Here is a 19,328-nt window from a genome sequence, read left to right on the forward strand (position 1 = left end):
ATGATTTTAAGGCCCGGTCACACTGCCCAAAAGTCGCGTAAACGCATAAATCACGCAAGAAATTTGGTTGTGCGTGCTTGTCCGTCAAGAATTTTCGCTGATTTATGCAATGAAAATAACCCATGAATTGCGCAAGAACTACGGAAAGAACAAGCAAAAATCACTAACAAACCAGGCACTTTCAGCGCATAGGCACGCAAAGGCTCAAAATAGGGTGAATTTGTGGTTGTGCGCGACGACTGAGGTCCACGGAAAACCATGCATAATCTGCGCATAAATGAACTGTGTAAGAATCGCGCATGAATGCGATAGCGGCAACATTTTCGAGAACGATAACTGATATTCCACACATATTTCGCGCATTGTTCGCGTAAGGAACTACGCAAACTACCCAAAAATTACGTACAAACAGCACAATACTGCATAAACTTTTACGCGAAGCCGAGTTTTGAGCTGCTCAAAACCTGGAATCGCGAAAAGCACCAATCCGGTGCACATCGGCGGACAACTTCGAAGGTTCCATGTCATGTATCGTGTAAGGCTTGAATTTCTTACGTGATTCATGCGTTTACGCGACTTTTGGGCAGTGTGACCGGGCCTTGAGACACTTACTGTCTGTTTCATTATTTCTAATCATTGGGGCACATTCCCTGAGAATCTCCTCCTTGAACACCGACACCAGACACTCAACACAGCAATCTGTCAACTGAAACAAAACAGGCATATGAACACATCAATGATTATACTTGTAATTTTCACCTTTTGTGACAGTTTGTCAGCAAGTACATCCATCCTCTCAGGACTAATCATTATCTTATCAAAACTCTGAACCAAAGAGCGTGAACGAGAAGGCTAATTCTATTTCATTGACTCTTGTCCCACACTAAAAATGGATAACAGTTTCAATTAAACTTACAAGTTTCACTTTTAAAGGCATAATTTATCATTTGCAGATGAAATGAAAACCCAGCATTAGTGCTTTAAAATAGTTCTAAAATGTGAGTTAGGGATAGAAACAACCACTGTAAAAATTTGAATTGGTAAAATCGATGTTAAGTATTGTTAAATAAACAAAATATGAACGATAGCTTTAATAAGAATGTTTCCAGACTAAACTGTCTACAGTTATGGTTTATCAAGAACTAGAAATGTCGCTATGGCGACTGATATGCCTCCGCCATAATGCATGGTTTTCCAAGGGTAATAGTGAAATTTTGAGTTGACCGTGACCTTTGACCCATGGCCCCTAAATTCCCGCGATAATCCCTACCAGTCAGTACATGTATCTGTACCAAGTTCCATGCTGATACCTTGAAGCATTTGCGACACATGGAGAAAAAAGTGAAATTTTAATGTTACACCTGACCTTTGACCTCATGACCTGAAACTTTTTCTGGAGATTCTTTATTTGGTAGAACATGTTTACACTAAGTTTCAAGAAGATACCTTCAGGAATTGCATAGATATGGTGAAAATAGTAAAATGTTGAACATTTGACCGTGACCTTTTGACTTTTGACCTCTGCCAATTTCATTCAAAAACTAATCATTTAATTGCCCCATCAAATATCATCCTTGGACCAAGTTTGGTGAAATTTGCTTCATCCAGTCTTGAATTATTGCATAAACAGATATATTTCAGGATTTGACCTTGACTTTTGACCTTTGACCGATTTCACTAAAAAAACTATTGAAGTAATTGTCCCATCATATATCATCTTTGGACAAAGTTTGGTAAACTTTACTTCATCCAGTCTTCAGTTATCGCGTAAACGGATACAATTTCATGATTTGACCTTGACCTTTGATCGTTGACCTGAGCCGATTTCACTCAAAATCTAATCAAGTAATTGACCCCATCATACTTTACACCTGAACCAAGTTTGGTAAAATTCCACTCAATATTACTCAAGTTATCGCGTAAACAAATGCGGACGTACGTACGTACAGACAGACAGACGGACAACCCGAAATCATAATGCCTCCGGCACCCTTCGGGCGGAGGCATTAAAATACAGATATCTCCTTATACGTATATGGCAATAACAAAAACTTATAGCACGGCGTGCATGAAAGTGCAAACATGTGCTTCCCTCCTCTACTCCAGGGATAGTGATAACAGTGGAAGATATTTATATCTAAGAACAGCGTAAGGGGGACACTAACTGCATTGAGAATCATATTTTTGACCCCTCAAGTACCAAACAGATTTAAACACATAATCATATTGTGAAAGGCATACTGTTCCTAACAAAGACATGAATCCACTAGGGAAAGAAATGACATGCCAAGATGAATACATAATCCCCCCCCCCCAAAAAAAAATAAATAAATAAATAAATAAATAAATAAATAAATAAATAAATAAAAATAAATAAATAAATAAATAAAAATGGATGATTCCACAGCTAGTTTATTAGGCATTTAACAGTTCTTTCTGTGGTTAGGTTGAAATTGACATGAAATTTTTATTTCTGAGAGGTCACAATGCTCATGAAATCATCATATTCTCTGGTATTTAACCAAACCCAGTCCCACGTATCCTTTCACTGTAAAAGACATGTGAATACAATCATACTGTTGAGATTCAATGATTGATGTGCTCAACTTGTGATGCTTAAGTGTAAGAAATACTCTACACCTAGTGCAAAAGTGTCAGTAACATAACATTGACAATGTTGTAGCAAAGTACGCTTCAAATATCATGCTGATAGTAATCTTGACACAGCAGAAAACCATTTAAGATTTTACGATGATTTCTGCATCAATGAGTTGAGCAGTCTCATTCTCTAATCATGTTGTATAACACTAAAATTGGTCTCAGACTATACCAGTGAGATTGATGTGCTGCCTTTACTTGTGTCCAGATATCTCTGAGCCCGTGCTTCCTCCTCTTTTAACTTGCTGTCTGCCTGCCAAGTAAAATGGTTGAAATACAGCAAAATGTTGAGTAGACTGGCAGAACACCATGTTACATGTATTTTGTTACATGTAGATGACTGCACAATGGGAAAAAAAAAATCATCGTAATAGATCAGTCCCTTACCTATCAAATGAAACTATTTACATGTACTCAAGGAAAAAAATATGAAAACACATACTTGAATTAGGGAAATGGTAAAAAAGAAAACATACTGGGTTAAAAGGTCCTGTTCAAATGTAAGCACGCATTTTGCATGGTATAGGCCACGCAAATAAATATCTGCTGAGTAAAAATTATTTCATCACTGTATACTCTGGTATCATGACAGCAAAACCATGCATTTGCTGCTGAATGAATGTAGTCATACAGTCTAGCGTTTATCAGTGTCTACTCTGAGAGGCTATGTACAATCAAAATTAGGTGGGATGTAACACAATTATAGAGCACTTACATATTTCATGTAGTTCTGTACACCATTCTCAGCCAAGTAGTTTGGAGCTTGTGCCTTGTAGAAAGCCTCTGTAGCATCAAGATAGGCCTTTTCAAAGTTTTCCTTGTATATTTGGAGCCTGTCATCATTATTCAAACACAGGTTGACTGTTGTAAGGGGAAATATAGAAAGATAATGGATCATGTAAACAAGAACAGCTAAGCATTAGACCAAAACTTGGATCCAGAAATTGGGACTGTGATGCAGAGAAAGAAAGAAACGGGGCTAGTAAATTTCCCCACTTCCACCCAGAGGCATGTAACATGATCCATCTCCATCCCCCTCCCACAGCACCCCCCCCCCCAAAAAAAAAAAAAAATGATTAGGAGCATAATGGTCTAAATGCCTTGTGTCTCATGACATATGATAACATATGTGACTCACGACAATGGTTTCAGACAAAAGTCACAGGAGTGAATTCTTTCCTAGGCAGGGTACAAAGATTTTGACCGCTATTTTTGGCGATTTAGGTTTTTTGCAGAAATAGAATCTTTGATGTGTTTTCGACATCTACACTAAATTTCACTGCATAAGACTACGTTTTTGCTATCAAAAATGGAATTTTGAACACTCTATATTGGATTGCACTCATCAGTTTCGATCTTCTTTCTAACACCACGCCAATTTGCCCAGTGTTGCTACAGCGCGGCGTCTCCCGTGCCATTGGCTAGTGCCTTGCACACATTTACATAGTTCGGCTTTTGGAGACATGTCCTCGCTGCGTTTCTGGAATGTTTTGTCCACGTGTGCATGCTCCATTGTTGTTACTACAACAGATACACTCGCTCTGTATATTGTATTATGCTCTACATTTGGCTTTTTACAGACCTGTATACAAGCTTTTCTTCCGTAATCAACAACAGAAGTGAAACAAAAGTGAACAGCAGCCCTAACTTCCAACGTGAAAACAGATACATGGAGAACATGGTTTGAACACATCAGAGTCACAAATCGTGCAACATGCGATCGGAAACTCACCTGTCAAATGAAGCAAATTACATAATCTTGTAAAAAGAAAAATTACAATATTCTCGAAACTGTGTGCTTGTAATAAATATGACAGTAAGTTGACTTAAAGGACAGCAGAGGAGAGGGAAGGAGCGGTCATAACTGACTGATATTCAAGTACTAAATATCAAGATTGTTCCAGACTAAGTAGTTGTGTTTGTTTGTTTGTTTTTTATTATGATAACAATGCAACACATGCACAGCTTGAAAAACAAAACAGGAGACATTATATGTAACCCTTGCCAGCTGTAATTTTTCTGCCTATGAAATGGTCCCCAAATGACCAAAAAAAAATGAAACAAAATGAAAACGCGATTTGTAAAGATGTGGATACGAATGTGCCACCCGCTCCGACGTTACATACACGGGCATGACGTGTGGATGTCATTAGGTAATGTGTGCACCATGCAGAACGCTGCCAATTATCGTATCCCCCATCTTGAAAGACATACTGGTAATTAGTAAACAAACCAAAGCGAAACGCATTGCTTTTCGGCTCCATACGCTGAGATCCGAGGAAAGTGCCCGGGAAATTTGACTCTTTCAGTGAGCCAGTAAGAAGGCGCTGTGGTTGCTAGAGGCGGAGCTTAATTTCGATTGGCACCATTGTACGGATGGATGATTCTCACCTCGCACAGCCGTTCGGACAATGACCCCGTTTACAGTGCGAGGCTCGGCCGCGGCTCGGCCGCGGCCGTGCCCAGCCCCGCTTCAGTGTAAACGCGCAAAAGGCCAAATGCGAGGCCAAAATTGGCCTCGCATTTGGCCTCGCTCTGGAGGTGGTCTCGGCCGGGGCCGAGCCGCGGCCGAGCCCGGCCTTTTCTTGGTGTAAACGCAAACTGGGCCAAATGCGCGGCCAATTGCGCGGCCAATTTTAGTCTGGCTTCCAAACCCTCTGCCTGTATCTTTTGCTTTTCAGGAAATTAACCCCCTCAACGTCGAAAAGTAGTATAGTTTCAGGTGGTTTTGTCCTGCAAAGGATTCTTTCCTTCGGCAAAGGCCTTTGCCCGAACGGCGACTTCGTCGCCACGGAATTCATTTGGCAAAGGGTCTGAAAACCAGACAATACCAAATTGCATTTGTTTACAAGCAGAGCGCCACTACGACAAAATATTGAAAGGTTTGAATCAAAAGCGCGGCCGAGCCCAGCAGTGTAAACGGACAAAATTGCGGGGCTCGGTCGCGCAATTGATGACGGGCTCGGCCGCGGCCGAGCCACGGCCGAGCCCGGCCCCGCACTGTAAACGGGGTCAATGTCTTTGAGCAAGAGGTGCATCTTCAAATCCCATTTTCTCACAATTTTGTTAGGCTAACAAATTAAAAAGTGCATTATATTTGGCTTTTTTATGCCCACTCATGGTGCCCCAGAAAACAAGTGTTGTATATCAATGCACAGCTTAGGAAATGGGCAATGTGATTCAATAAAAAAATAAATTTTCAAAATTCCTGACTTTGGCCTGAAACCGTTGTCGCCAGTCATATATAAGAAAATCAGTTCTTGACCAGAAGGAGTGTGTTGCCGGAACAGCCACTGCACTTGTTAGGGAAATTTTATTAACTAAGCACTGGTCTCTTCTAATAGTTTGCTTGTGAACTTGCAGTATAGCCTTCATCTTTTGACAAATAATCAGCAAATTCAGCATGGAGTTCAGTGAATTTAGCCTCTGGCAACTCACAGCCTCTGTTCATGTGAAATTGGCAAGCAGTAAGTACAATGAATAGAGCTTATCAAAGGTTAACCTTTCCCACAAAGCCTGCCACACTCAAAGATTAAGATGAACTTCTAAAATCTATACTGTCAAATGCAGACAATAAGAAATATCAAAATATCAACATTGCAATAGATCCCTTTATCCAGGAAAACATGGCATTCTAACAGAAAGGGAGTTGTGGATCAGATATACGTATACAGATTTAGTCGCTAGAAGGCACTCAAGATATACTAGCTTTGTTCATCTGTAATAATTATCACTTCAAACTGTATTTTCATAAAATGGCTGTTCCCAAAGTTCTGACTGTCAGAGGGTGCATACCCTGTAACAACTAAAGTCAAATCAATACAGTGCTTCTATTAAATCTAATTGCACCCCAAATATTCACTATCCTTGTAGTTTGTATGTCAACTTTGAGGATCAGAAGAGGTAATTTATAGTTCTACCCAAAACAGCGTTAAGTGTGAAGAGAGCTAAAGGGGGGGGGGGGGGGGGACCTGAGGAAAAATGTTAATAGCCACCTTTCCTGTTTGTGTGCTCACATGTTTCTTTCAGCTGAAGACTACAAGACAGGCTTCATGCAGTATGGAGGGCAGAAGGATGCTTTCATTTTTCAATATCAAAGCCTAAAAATTGCCTTTCATGTACAGTCAACCGCGCCTAAGTCGACATAATCGGGACTGAGCAAAACATGTCGACTTACGCAAAAGTCAACTTACAATTGTACGCGTAAGTCGACATTTTGTCCACTTATAAATGAGAATTTCAACTGTATAGCGTAAAATTTGGACTGTGATGCCGATCGCAATCCAAATCTCACTCCTTTTGCCGTCGAAATATGCCTACTTTATCTTAGCAACGATCCTATTTTAGTTCATAAATAAATCTCGCGTGGATACTATGGTAATGACAACGCACAATTGCCCAATCTCTAGAGAGATTTTGAGAGAACGGGATCGGAAACCTTGGTCCGTTTCTAGAAACTTTACGATTTAAGCTTAATTTTAAACATAAAGCACAAGTTCCCCAAATTATATGCAACTTTGCGGTTTAAATTCAAGTGCGTTGCTGAAAAGATATGCGTGTGATTTCGTATGATTCTGTCGACATGATTTTTTCAATGCCGACTGAGTTGAAATATGTACGATTTTCCTTCCTTAAGTCACAATATTTGTTTTACTTAACTCTTAACGTGCCATGGTCGCCGAACGGCGACCTTAGTCCTGACTAAGAAGAGCTCGAAAAACATTGGTCATTTAAGTTCTTGTGGCACCAAAATGCGTTACAACAAGAAACTGCCACTTACATGTACTGGTAGCTGATTAGCATATCCATCGTTTCCACTAAAAATATGAATATGCTTACATTGGAAAATTTTGTGTAAATGCGTGATTTTTTCAGCTAGATGTATTTTTTTCGCTTCAGGAAAATCCGAAGAGAGCGCACCCTCTGCAGGATGTGTATACATCAAATTTCTCATTGATAAACCATGCGTGTGTATGGTACTGAATCTGCGTGTGTTGTCCATGCATTTCCACTCGCATTGTTCTGCTTGAGCGCTCTCCTGCGGGAGCGGCTTTCATTTTATCCCTCAAAGAGGATAAAGCTTTCGTTCGTCAGTCAAGTCTTTCATCCTATTGTCTTGGACAGTAAATTTCACTAATCGTCCCCACGCTAGCATATACAAAAGAAGAACACGCTTTTGTTCTTGTCTATGTCCATGTACAGTGGACGGAAAGTAGACCTGTAAACCAAGGAATTGCACAAGCACAAACTCCTCGCGTACAAAGGCCTGCCGATTTCAATAGAGTACGCCCGGCCGTAGTAGAGACAAAAGAAGGATTAGTAGGTGCTTCCTTCTCAAGTGGACAAAAGACACTCTTCCAGGACTCGACCCGGGATTTACTTGAGTTTCAAATACAGGATCTGGGACTAAAGGACACAGATTTGGGAATGAATTACCGAGGCAGAAAATGAAATTGAAAAGACAAATTGAACTGCCAATATCTTTGGAATTATACAATTCTAGAAGACAAATTTGTTATCATTTGAAAGAAGAAATGTAGCTCTAAAACTTTCTCACAGAGTCAAGGGAGCATTCTATTGAAGAAAAATCATGACTAACTCTTTCTTTCCATACTACACAAAAAATTATAATTATTTTTTAATGACATCGATTATTTCTTCAATATTTCAGGTTCAGATAGATATTACAGCAAACTGACTACATGACACGAAAGAACAATCATTTCTTGATAATAGTTGCGAAGAACCCAATTCAAAACAATCAATAGTTTCAAAGATATGGCAGTTTTAAATTACATTGTCAATTCAGTTCGCAAACTTTCTGGCATTGGGTGAAAACGTCTGGCACGTTAGGGGTTTTGGGTCTGGCACATTAACTCTTTATGTGCCATGGTGGAAACCCCCTGTGTGCCACGTTATTCCGAGACACGAAGGTTGTCATGCTTTGAGAAAGAATTCTGTTTTTCCAATTTGTATAACTTCTACAAATTTCTATTAGGATGGGCATAATAGTAGGCAAAGTTAAAGAGGAATGCCAAGCTTCGTTTCGATATAAATTGTATGACGAATCTATTTTCAATTTTTCTTTTGAATGACCAGTTGCTACATTAGTATAAAGGCATGACTTTTGCATATAAAACCGTGACAGAAACTTAGAACGTACGAGCAAATCTAGTTGGGAACATCGCTTGATAGTCGATCTCCACATAGAATGCAAGCCGTATATAAGAGGAACAAAAGGACGAGAAACGCTTTCATTGTGCCGCGGGATTAGCAGTAATTAGCGGTTTATCGATCGGTCTTGGCGGCTTTGTTTGTCGAGCAGAATATGCGAAGTTGGCAAGCCATCGACTGAGTCGGACGTGCGAACGTGGCACATAAAGAGTTAAGAGTTAAATTTCTTTTGCCATACTCTGAAAAAGAATTGTTTCCACGCTCCGATTCGCAACAGTACCGCTATATCGTACGGCGCGGACCCGTCTGAACAAAAAGGAGAGGAAAATGTGTAAATCCGAAAATGACATTTTATTTTCGGATTAACTTACCTTCATAAAAACAAACCTCTTTCCACTTAGGACTGAGATTTAAAAGAAAACTGTACTGATATTTTCTACTTGTCTGATAATTCTAATCTACATTTTGTGATGCCTACAACTGGAAAGAGAGGATTCTAAAACCCAGGATAAGCCTGTAATGATTTTTTGAAAAAAATGAAAACGAGCAAGCCAAGGAACGATCCACACAATTTGGCATACGTCACAGGTGCCAACCTCCGACTTTAGCAAAACGAACTACACATGTCAATTTACTGATGAAATCTCACACGAAGTACTGCAAAAACTGTTATTTAGTAAAATTGCAATATGGAGCTGAAATAAACATGTTAAACAATATTTATTAATTTTTAAAAGGAATCTCTTCAAAAGCTTTTTATTTAGATAAAATTTGTGGGGAATATTCCATATGCAAAATGAAATTGGCATCATTGTCCGAACGTGCTGCCCATAGAAAACTGTGTGTAAGTAACGTTGCACTAACTAGCTATGCATTGATGATGAGCGATAATGGTTCGACATCACAGTTCAAACTACTATGTATCTAACGAAGATGAGGACTGAGTGATTCTTAAAATCTACATCCAAAAAAATAGTCAACGGCAATCACGGTTTACGCCTAGTTAGAAGAAAACAGCACCCAGTACATATAGACTCTAGACCAGAACTAGGACTAGGACTAGTGAGCAGTCAAAGACCAAGAAGATTCTACTCGCCGCCCCGTCTACAGCTGTACGTGCACAGCGCTAATAATAGGCACAGCGTAAACGTTTAGTATGCAATACATACCCCTGCTGCCAGAACTTGAAGAAAGTCCAGACGAAAGTCCAGACTCCAAGGTCTAGCGTTGCTGCTAAATCTAGGCCCTTGTGCTGCAGGCCCTGTTGTTTCTGTGCTGAATTTTGCAGGTAAGGTATCTGCTTTATGGATTTTCAATGTTTTTGTAGTCGAGATAAATCTCATGGTGGTCGTATTAACACCAAGGAATAACTTAGATCCATCATCTAGTTTTAGTAGGACCCATACCTCGGAAGAGTGGCCTGACCACGTAGATACAAACAGTGCCGCCGCTTCGCGATCCAAGCGCTGGTGTAGGCATAGTGCTACACTACTTCCGTTTCCATGTAGATATCTCAAAATTCACTTAACCAAATTGCACCAAAATCACAAGAAATATTTTATGACTCATGTCCACTTGCTCACGCTAATTGGAACCAAATCGCATGTTGGGAAGCGTAAGTGAAGTTGTCGACTTTCCTGTCGTCGCTAAAAACAATCTGCTCTGTACGACTATAGTGATCGCGGAGTAGTAGCCCTAACGGCCTGCGCATGCACAGACTGAAGTTAGCCATCTAATATCATGAGACAAATCTTTCAAGTAATCGGGAGCAAAAAATAAATTTATAAATCATTTGAGCTAAGTTGAATGAAAAATAAAGTTCGTAAATCACACAAATCGCCAAAATCATGACATTTTTTAGTTTAGTTCCCGCGTAAATTCCCCGTTCGCACAGTACTAGTCGGCTAACTTCAGTTCTAGATTGTGCATGTTGTGTTTACCAAGATCTCTCGCGAAGAGTGAGTTTTTTTTGAGTGACAACTTGAAAGTCGGCGTCAATATTGATACTTCTCGATTACCGATTACGTTCAAATATGATACAGTATTTTGAAATATGCTTAGAAGTATATCCTGTAATTTTGGTGCAATTTGGTTCTGCGAAATTTGAGACAGCTGCATGAATAGGACAGTACACAAGTGGCGCCTGCTAGCTAAATTGGGCCTAAGCGTCGTCTGCTACTCGGCACGATTTTAACGCACGCGTATGCGAGGGCTTGTAATCAATGATATATTTGGCACCTGTGACATCACGACATCCGGGCTCGTCAGCTCATTAGCATAATTCTCGCCCAAAAAGTTCCATTTTCAACATGAAATTACGGACTAAATCGTTATGAAATGCTGATTCTGTTTGCACCGCTGGGTCTTTTAGAATTAAAAGAACAACATATAAAAAAAATTCAAAACCGGTACAATGCCCTTTTAAACCTTCGGCATAGCAAACTGTAACAATTTGTTGCATTTTTTCATCTATATTTCGTGAAGCTGCATGCGTTTCGGTAGTTTGAAATGTGTAAATGATGTGAGGTCTTTCCCCCACTACTAAGTTCCGTCACTGCGAAAGTTCCGTTTGACATTTTAATTTTGCATATGAAATACAAAATCAAAAAATGCAAGTTTTTCAACAATGCACTTGCGTTGATTTGTAGAGGTGCATTTAAATGCAGATTCTAGTTTCGTACCAAAAACGCAAGTCTTTTCTGCAACGTCCTTGCGTTTTGAACTTGCATTTGAATTTTAGAGTTGCGTTCAAATGCAATTAAGTTTTAGTTGCATGGAATTTTCTTCTTTTGTATGACTATCAAACGCAAGTCTTTTCAACAACGCACTTATGTTTAAATGGAAAGTTGCGTGTGATTTGATGAACTTGCATGAGATTTTTAGAGTCACGTTTTTTAACGCAATTGTGTTTTGGTTTCGTACAATTTTCTACTTTCGTATGATTAGCAAACGCAAGTCTGTCAGCATTGAGTGTGATTTGATGGACTTGCATGTGATTTTTAGAGTTGCGTTTAAACGTAATTGATTTTTGGTTTTGTACAATTTTCTAGTTTCATATGACTATAAAATGCAAGTCTTTTCTGCAAAGTTTGCGTTTTTAATGCAAAGTTGCATGTTATATACATCTGCATTTAATTAAATGTGAAGTTTCTACAGAAACGGGCCCAGGTTTCTAATCCCGCTTCGGAATAATTAATGTTACAGAATATGTGATGCGCTCCGTCGGAATGAGTCAAAAGTCGCAAAAAATGAAATCGTAGTTATGCCTATATGTGAATTCTACAGACTCTAAGCTTTACACTGATATGTAATACAGCTCATTTCGATATCCCTATAGATCATAAAAACGAATATTAACTACGTTTACGATGTCAGTCCATTTTCTAAATAACGGAGAAAATCGCTCTCAAAGTTCAGGCTACGTTCAAGCTCACAACCTGTTTCTTTCACGGGACGAAACAATACAACAGTCCTGCTTAGCGACGGCGTTTACGCTCCATCGCACACACTACCGTATAAGGCGATAGCTTGGGTATGTAAGATAATTAACCAATCGCAGGACAGGTCTGTCATTGAACGATTCTGACCAATACGGCAGCCCGAATGTAAACTTCGGCGAGTTTGTGTCCGTGCCGCTGCCGCCGCATGAATGAGTCGGTACACATTGTGTGTCAGCTGCGTTGTGGTTTGCCGCAAGTTTTTAACTCACAAACAATAGGAAACAGTAGAAAGAAAAAAAGGCACGCAATGCGTCTTACAAGAAGCATCTTTTAGCGAGGGCGTTGATCGCTTCCATTCTCCTCCCATGTTGTTGTCAATGGAAACTAAAGAGGATGCGTTTAGCAAGTACCAATACCTAAATAGAACCTGAGAACCTATTGTAGGCGGGCAGGCAATGCATCTTACGAGAAGCGTCTTTTAGCGAGGGCGTTCATCGCGTCCATTCTCCTCCGATGTTGTTGTCAATGGAAACTAAAGAGGATGCGTTTAGCATGCAAGTACCAATACCTAAATAGAACCTGAGAACCTATTGTAGGCGGGGGTTCAAAAGACAGCATCGGTAGAAAAAGTCAATGAAGTTAATTAACGATAGTCGTCTTTTGAGATCGTGTTCTTTGCGTGTACTAAAAACCCTCAAATTATGCACATGGTCGTAATGTTGCAGAGCAGCAAAGACTGCTTTCGCATCTGTTCTGCTGCAGCTGTATACAGCCGTAACATTCTGAATTCCCGCCATATTAGGCACATTTCCTTTATAGGCGTTGCGTGCACAGTAATTATCGCTTATCACGCTTGCCAATGCTGCACATATTATACGTATCAGAAGCAAATGTCGATGTAGGCTTGACAGCTTCACGTTGGGTTTACGATGATTGTATCATAAATATACTTCTTATTCTCAGTCACTTTTGTAATACCATAGCATATTAAAAAACATTAACTTGTAGCTTAAGCTGAATCTTTTTTTTTACATCACATTTGCAGTTACAATCTTTCTGCATTTGAGAAGTGGGGTATAGATAATAGTACTGACAAATATTCGGAATTAATACTTAGGCCTTCTTCATTTCATTTTGTATTCACAAACCTTATGAGAAAAAATGATTGCTTGATTACTTTCGGGTAAAGGAACCACCGGAAAGGAACCGCATTTAATTTTCTTGTTAACGAACCTAAGCTAATAGCGAACCATATTTCATTGTGTGATTAACGAACCTTCAGAATAATCAATTGTATTACCCCCCCCCCCCCAAGAAAAAAAAATGCATTTCAATGTCATGCGTTGTCAATAGTGATAAAAGGCCCGTTTTTATTTCGTAGTGTGTCCCAGTACTCCTGTGCTTATTTTTAAGGATGTGCCCTCTCTTAATGATTGCGATTGATGTTCAACTATTTCTTTCACGCAAGCTTGAACAGGAAGAAGCTAAAATTCAGGCAAGGAGACAAGTTTTCTTCCATGAGATACAATCATTAAGACACACATCTATTCCCGAAAGTTGTGTGATTGCTTATGTGCTGAAGAATTGTGTCCATTACATGAATCAGGCACTATACAAAACGGTTGAAATCTACTGAAAGTCGAACTTCGTTTTTTTTTTTTAAATTTCATTTCCATTTCAAGCAAGGATTGACTAGAAATTAGTTTGTCTATAGATACTGGCAGGAGACATTACAGTTTTCCAGTACATGCTCCGCATTTAAACAGTCTCCATATTTTCGTGGTCAGAATCAGATAATGGACACAAGATATATTAAAGAAATGAAAATACAAAACAACGAACACGCCATATGTACAAACATTATGAACTTCCATGAATTAAACTTACCTGTGATATTCTGCATAAAAAACAAGCACGCCGATTAAATAATTTAATAGAATTAATAGAACACACAGCGATCATGCGTGGCAGATCAGATCAAGTTCAATTGGTGAGAAAGCTAAATGAAGTTAAAAAGTTGACTTCTTTTCGTTTCTCTTTCAATTCATGAAAACAGAATTACATTGTATATCTATTGAAGAGGATTTTCTCTGTTGCAAACGATCGCCATATATAATACTGTTAGTCTTCTGCGCAAATCCGAATCCCTAAATACTTTAATTTTTGCTTGATAATGTATAACCCTGCTTATAACTTTATAAAGGACTCGCAAATTAAAAGTTTCAAACCCGTATTATACTAAAACATTATATTGTACACGGTGTATTTCAAAAATCATTTTGAATGCGTTGTGTGTTAGCATGTTAATAGCATCAATCTGCCTTTTATTTTCCGTACGTAAAGCGCACAGAAACGTAACCAAACGTTACCAAATATAGTGAAATGCATTGTACGGCGTGGTACTATCATTGGAAGTATATCCCATTCCTTCTCTTTTTTTATTTGCTTGAAGCAGTCGTCAAACCATGTGTCATTTTCGTAGCGACATCACTTAGGAATTAGAATGTATGAAGATAATCGTTACTCATTTATTTTGCGCTACTATTATAGCAATTACATTTTCCAACTTTTATTGACATGCAGTATTATGTTACTGTATGGTTACCATATGGCTATCATATGAAGATAATCGTTACTCATTTATTTTGCGCTACTATTATAACATTTACATTTTCCAACTTTTATTGACATGCAGTATTATGTTACTGTATGGTTACGATTATGAATGTTGGTTATGAATTCAAAAGACTGGTTCATTAATCGAACTATAAAGGTAATAGCTGTTTTGAAAGTAGTTCAATACAAGTTCAAAACGCAATCGAAGTCATCGTCATAGGGGGAACTGACAGCTCTAGAAAACTTGTTTAGGCTAGTAAAGATTGCCGTATGCAATCTTTGTAGAAAGTTTTGACTTAGGCCATCTTTTGAGTATTTTGAGAAATTATATAAAGAATTATTTGTTTTAATTATGTCAAGAATAAGTTTGAACTATGAGAATAAAAAGGCGCGGTTACCCAAACAATGTCGTAGTTCGATTAGACATGATGGGTAAAGTGAATTCATGACTTGACTAATCCTTACTGAATTGATGATCACTTCTGTAAACCATCAGTTATGTCTTGTAGATGATACCTCTGTAATCGTAGTCAAAATTCTTTTGAGCGATGAGATGAAAACCAACAAACAAAGTGCGGTGTATCATTGCTCAAGATTCCAACATTTGGCGTCACCCGACCGTCACTGATTCTGCTATCAATGGCGAAGAAAGAATACTGGTTGTGTGATTATCCACCCCTTGATAGCAGGAAGTTTTCCTTTCATTGTTTAAGGCTTCGTTAATGCAGGGTTTACTCAGATACAAGGCGTGAACAGTGTCGTCCGAGTTCTTTCATTCGAAATTCCTCAGAATACGCAATTCAATGGGCAATTAACGCTGCTACTTCGCAAAGCTGTTAGCCAAATTCTTTGCAGACTTGACCTCTCACATGTCAGCTACACGCAATACACGACAAACAGCTATCATTACAAACATTCTGATTAAAAAACAAAACAAAATGAAGAAGCACACTTTTGAGTAGCAACACAGCTTTCTGTCCCTTTCTCAAATAGGTCCTACTTCTAAAAAATACACAGATGACAAGAGTCAGAATATCCTCCAAAGGGAACACCAGCTATTTGGGCATCAATAACGTTGTCTTCCGATTTCTCTCCATGCCGTCACGGCCCAAACCATCATAAGAAATAGGGCAATAAGTTTTATTAACCAGGGAAATAATAGTACGCATTACATACATTTGGCAAATTATCACACGAATTGTCGACTTTATAAAAACGAGAATAATTGACAACTTAGGCCCTACTATATCTCCAGAGACGAACTTTAAACAGCAAGTCACATACCAGGGAACGAAAGTAATGATTATTTGTATGAATTCATTAATGAGGCCAATTAATAACCGTTGTAAAAGTACACACACGAATAAAGAGGTTTCAAGTTCGATATGTGATCATTGTATTAGCTCATAGATAAAGTATCATAAATTTTGCGTGATCGTTCGTTGGAATCATTTTTTTTCAGCGCGATTTGTGCGTCACATCAATCACCACTTCATGAAATGGAGTGCATGTATCAAACAAAACTTGCTGGTCATGCAATCGATGGCCTTGGTCAGCTCACTATCATTGCGTAATTCTAAAGCCCTCGCCGCTTGGCCTCCGACGCCGCCGCGCGCACCATGCTTTGTTTTGTCTTCAATGGGGCCAAGAGCAATGCCTCATTAGCATACACCCTAGCAACGGAGGCGGAGTCTCGATCAGGGAAGAACAATAGGTGCGAAACGCAACGCAGAGGAGAGCGTTCAAAAAAAATGTAACCGTAAAAAAATTGTCTCAGAAAATCTGTGATTTGGGACACTTGTATTCATTTTTACACGCTGAAATTTTCTGTACAAACAGATTAAACATCAAGGAATCAAAATCCGTCATAAAAAAATTTCGACCAGAGCAGTGCTTCCCCTTCATTTTCGGCTCATTACGGGAAAACTCCCCGTGCGACTTATGACTCATTTTGTCGGAGCGCCACACATATTTGAATTAACGAAAAAGCCTATTTCATGTTCGGATAACGAATATCTACTAGGACCTAGAAAAGATGTACAAAATTTGTGTGTTTTGGGAATAACGATCAAACCTCATCTCATTTTCGGATAAACAAAATCATCCGTAACAAACATATCCTGCAAGATGCATGAACAAATGATGAGCATGCAGAGAGGAGGTGTGACATAAGTATATTTTACAAAATTCTATACATTAGCGACTGTCATCACACAAAATTTTTTGTTGACTTAGCTTTAAATACTAGAAGGCAAGTGTACATCCCACGGTACAATGCACGTAATTCTAAACGAGACAAAGAGCGAGGAAAAATTATGTCGACTTAGACGTATTTCAGCTCAGTTGGCACTTGAAAATCATGTCGACTTACACGAGTTGTCGACTTATAAATGTCGACTAAGACAAGGAAATTTTCAAGGAATAACAAAGGCAAAAATCTGGACTTTTTTATCGTGTCGACATAAAGCGAGTTGTCGACTTATGCGATGTCGACTTAAGTGAGGTTTACTGTATGTGTCAGTGTGCCTGATACATAACATTTTACGGTAATCATTAATGGTCAAGATATTCAAAATACAGACAAAGATAATAAGAGATGCAAGGGTAATTTCATGGTGCAAATGGTAGTATTGATACTGCCTGACTTCTCAGCTTGGAAACATTTGTGCAATCACCTGTGATTTTTTTCTTTTTTGATGATTAGGTTTCAATATGGGATATTGGAGACTTGATGTTTTCATACCATATGATTCCCTCACACCGATGACAAGCTGCTTCTCAAAGGCTTCCCCATTCCTCTCGGCAAGAACTAGCCCCATGGCACTGTCCTGTAACTTTTGCTTGATTTTCGAAAAGATGTAGTGGCTCCAGCTCTCTAGCATCAACTGCAAGACAAAAAGTTAAGGTACAAATCTCATGTACCACTTACAAGCAGGTGAATAGTAATATTTTCTTGATTGTGAGTTGTGTTAACTTTTATGTAGAGCAGGCTTCTTGAGTTGCCTAAACTCACTTGCAAATGACCTGCGAGTTGTCCACTCACAGAAAGTAACAGGCATAATATCCATGACTCATCACTAAAACAGAAAGTTCAAAAGTTCAAACCATGTTGCTTCACAATTTTCACTGTTGGAGGACTCTTATGAGCATCTTTAGCTCTAATCAAGTGCACACTTCTGGGCATATGATCTTGATTGTATAAGAGGGACTGTGACTTATGACTGCTGGCATTTATGAAAAACATGAATTATGTTTCATGAAAATACCTTCAGGAATTGCAAAAATATGAGGAACTAGAAATGTCGCTATGGCGACTGATGCCTCCGCCATAATGCATGATTCTCCCAATAGGTGTGTACAATGTCTTCACAATGTGTGATGACAGTTTCCCATCTAACTGGCAAAATATTGCAATGACAGGTTTGTCAGAAATATCTTGAATGTTCACTTTCCTTGAACTGGGTTTGCTATAATTGTCTAAGAGTGCAGGTACACATATTAAGGGAATTGAGAATTTTTACTTGACTTCTGACGGACCCTTTTATAAGTTTATGCATTGAGTAATTTCCAAGGTATGAAGAAAGAGTGCAATTACAGTACAAAATAGATTTTTTGGGGGGCATTGAAACCTGGCCTTTGACCCTTAACCTTTGACCTTTGACCTTCTGGCTGGAAATTTCCCAGAGAATCTCCATTAGGTAATGCATATAGATGTATACCTAAGTTTTTAAACTAATAATGCAAGCATTGCATATACTAGTATATGAGAGAAATAGTAAAATTTTAAGGAGTTGACCTTGACCTTTGACTCCCTCCCCCCCCCCCCCCCCCCCCCCGGACTATTGACCCATGACCCCTAAATTCCCTAGATAATCCCTGCCAGTCAGTACATGCGTATTTACCAAGTTCCATGAAGATACATTGAACCATTTGCGATAAAAGTGATATTAAACATTTTCACCTAAACTTTGACCTTTTGACCTTTGACCTTATGACATGAAACTCTCTCTGGAGAATCTTTACGCAGTAGTACATGTCTACACTAAGTTTCAAGAAAAATACCTTGGGGCATTGCATAGATATGGGGAAATAGCAACATTTTTAGCATTTGACCTTGACCTTCGACCTCTTGCCAATGTCATGAAAATCTACTCATTTGTCCCATCATACATCATCCTTGGACCAAGTTTGGTGAAAGCTGCTTCAAACAGTTTTGAGTTATCACGTAAACAGATAAATTTTAGGATTTGACCTTGATCTTTGACCTTTGACTTGTGTCCAATTTCACTAAAAAACTAATCAAGTTATTGCCCCATCATACATCATCCTCCGACAAAGTTTGGTGAAATTTCCTCGATCCAGTCTGGAGTTATCGCGTAAACGGATACAATTTCATGATTTGACCTTGATCTTTGACCTTAGGCCGATTTCACCCAATAT

The 19,328-nt window shown here is 38.9% G+C and overlaps 1 protein-coding gene across 1 annotated transcript in view; it reads right to left on the minus strand.

Annotated features, from left to right (window-relative positions):
• Window positions 1-19,328, minus strand: part of LOC139739119 (cullin-5-like) — a 57,561-nt gene that overhangs the window by 26,623 nt on the left and 11,610 nt on the right. The window contains exons 5-8 of the mRNA XM_071649738.1: window positions 17,632-17,773; window positions 3,374-3,519; window positions 2,831-2,911; window positions 613-706 (exon numbers count right to left, since the gene is read on the minus strand). Coding sequence (XP_071505839.1) covers window positions 613-706; window positions 2,831-2,911; window positions 3,374-3,519; window positions 17,632-17,773 — 463 coding nt within the window. The remainder of the gene's footprint in view (window positions 1-612; window positions 707-2,830; window positions 2,912-3,373; window positions 3,520-17,631; window positions 17,774-19,328) is intronic.

This window comes from Diadema antillarum, unplaced genomic scaffold (assembly GCF_040938485.1).
Source record: "Diadema antillarum isolate AM-2024a unplaced genomic scaffold, OU_Dant_1.0 seq00000783_RagTag, whole genome shotgun sequence".
NCBI lineage: Eukaryota > Metazoa > Echinodermata > Echinoidea > Diadematoida > Diadematidae > Diadema > Diadema antillarum.